At 39.0% G+C, this 1,392-nt stretch overlaps 1 protein-coding gene across 1 annotated transcript; it reads right to left on the bottom strand.

Annotated features, from left to right (window-relative positions):
- On the bottom strand, nucleotides 1-1,158 carry LOC113360772 (uncharacterized mitochondrial protein AtMg00810-like). Its single transcript, XM_026604236.1, has one exon. The coding sequence runs from the start codon at nucleotides 1,156-1,158 to the stop codon at nucleotides 1-3; it is 1,158 nt and encodes a 385-aa protein (XP_026460021.1).
- Between the last annotated feature and the right edge of the window lie 234 nt (nucleotides 1,159-1,392).

Genomic DNA, 1,392 nt, shown 5'->3' with positions numbered 1-1,392 from the left:
TCAAGTTGGAGCGGGAGGAAGATGGTGCTGAACGCCCAACTTGCTGACAAGATGGCGAAAGTGATCCACACCAAGCGGTTTGGTGAAAAGGTCAGCCAATTGGGCTGCAGAGGGAATGTGAGTGGGTTTGATGAGACTGGAGATCACTTTTTCACGAACAAAATAACAATCGATTTCGATATGTTTAGTTCGTTCGTGAAATACCGGATTTTCAGAAATGTGAACAGCAGCCTGATTGTCACAATAGATTGGGATTGGTTTCGGAATACTAACACGAAGATCAGTGAATAAATAGTGTAGCCATTGTAACTCAGAAGTTACCCTGGCGAGAGCTCGATATTCTGCCTCAGCAGAAGAAAGAGAAATAGTGGGTTGTTTCTTGGATTTCCAAGAAATGGGACTAGCACCCAGCATTGTGAAATATCCTGCCGTAGAACGACAAGTAATTGGGCAACCTGCCCAATCTGAATCAGTATAACCATCTAGGGAAAGAGATCTAGTTGCAGAGAGAAAAATTCCATGACTAACAGTACCTTTGAGATAACGAACCACACGATAAGCAGCATCCAAATGACCAGAAAAAGGATGTTGCAGAAATTGACTTAAATAATTCACAGAATAAGTGATATCAGGGCGAGTCACCTGAAGATATAGTAGACGACCAATTAATCGTCGATAGACACTTGGATCAGGTATAGGATGTCCTGAATCCGGTAATAATTTAAGGTGTTGCTCCATAGGAGAAGCAACAGGTTTAGCACCCAAAAAACCTGCATCTTGGACAATGTCAAGAATATATTTACGTTGTCCAAGAAAAATACCTTTTGGAGAACGAGAAACTTCAATTCCCAGAAAATACCCAAGATTTTTGAGCGAGAATTTGGCTTCAAGTTTATGTTTGAGTTGGTTAATAACCAAGTCATTATTACCTGTAATGATGATATCGTCGACATAAACCAAAACATAAATAGAGATTGCACCTTTATGATAAAGAAAAAGAGAGTAATCAACACGAGACTGTTGAAAACCTTCCTCAAGTAAGACAGAAGAAAACTTATCAAACCATTGACGAGATGCCTTCTTTAGACCATACAAAGATTTATTGAGTTTATAAACACGAGTATCTCCCTTTTTCTGAAAACCAGGAGGAATTTTCATGTAGATATCTTCATGGAGATCCCCTTGTAAAAACGCATTATTAAAAATGGAGGCCAATTAAAAATGGCAACAATAGACAATAAAACACGAACAATGACTAATTTAGCAACAGGAGCAAAAGTATCATGATAGTCAATACCTTCCTGTTGTGTGTATCCTTTGGCAACCTGCCGGGCTTTATGACGTTCAATGTCACTATTCGGTTTATATTTAAGCTCAAACACCCATTTACAG

Source organism: Papaver somniferum, chromosome 3 (genome assembly GCF_003573695.1).
Source record: "Papaver somniferum cultivar HN1 chromosome 3, ASM357369v1, whole genome shotgun sequence".
Classification (NCBI taxonomy): Eukaryota; Viridiplantae; Streptophyta; class Magnoliopsida; order Ranunculales; family Papaveraceae; genus Papaver; species Papaver somniferum.
The sequence above is the reverse complement of the archived record's forward strand: the minus strand, read 5'-3'. Positions and strand labels throughout refer to the sequence as shown.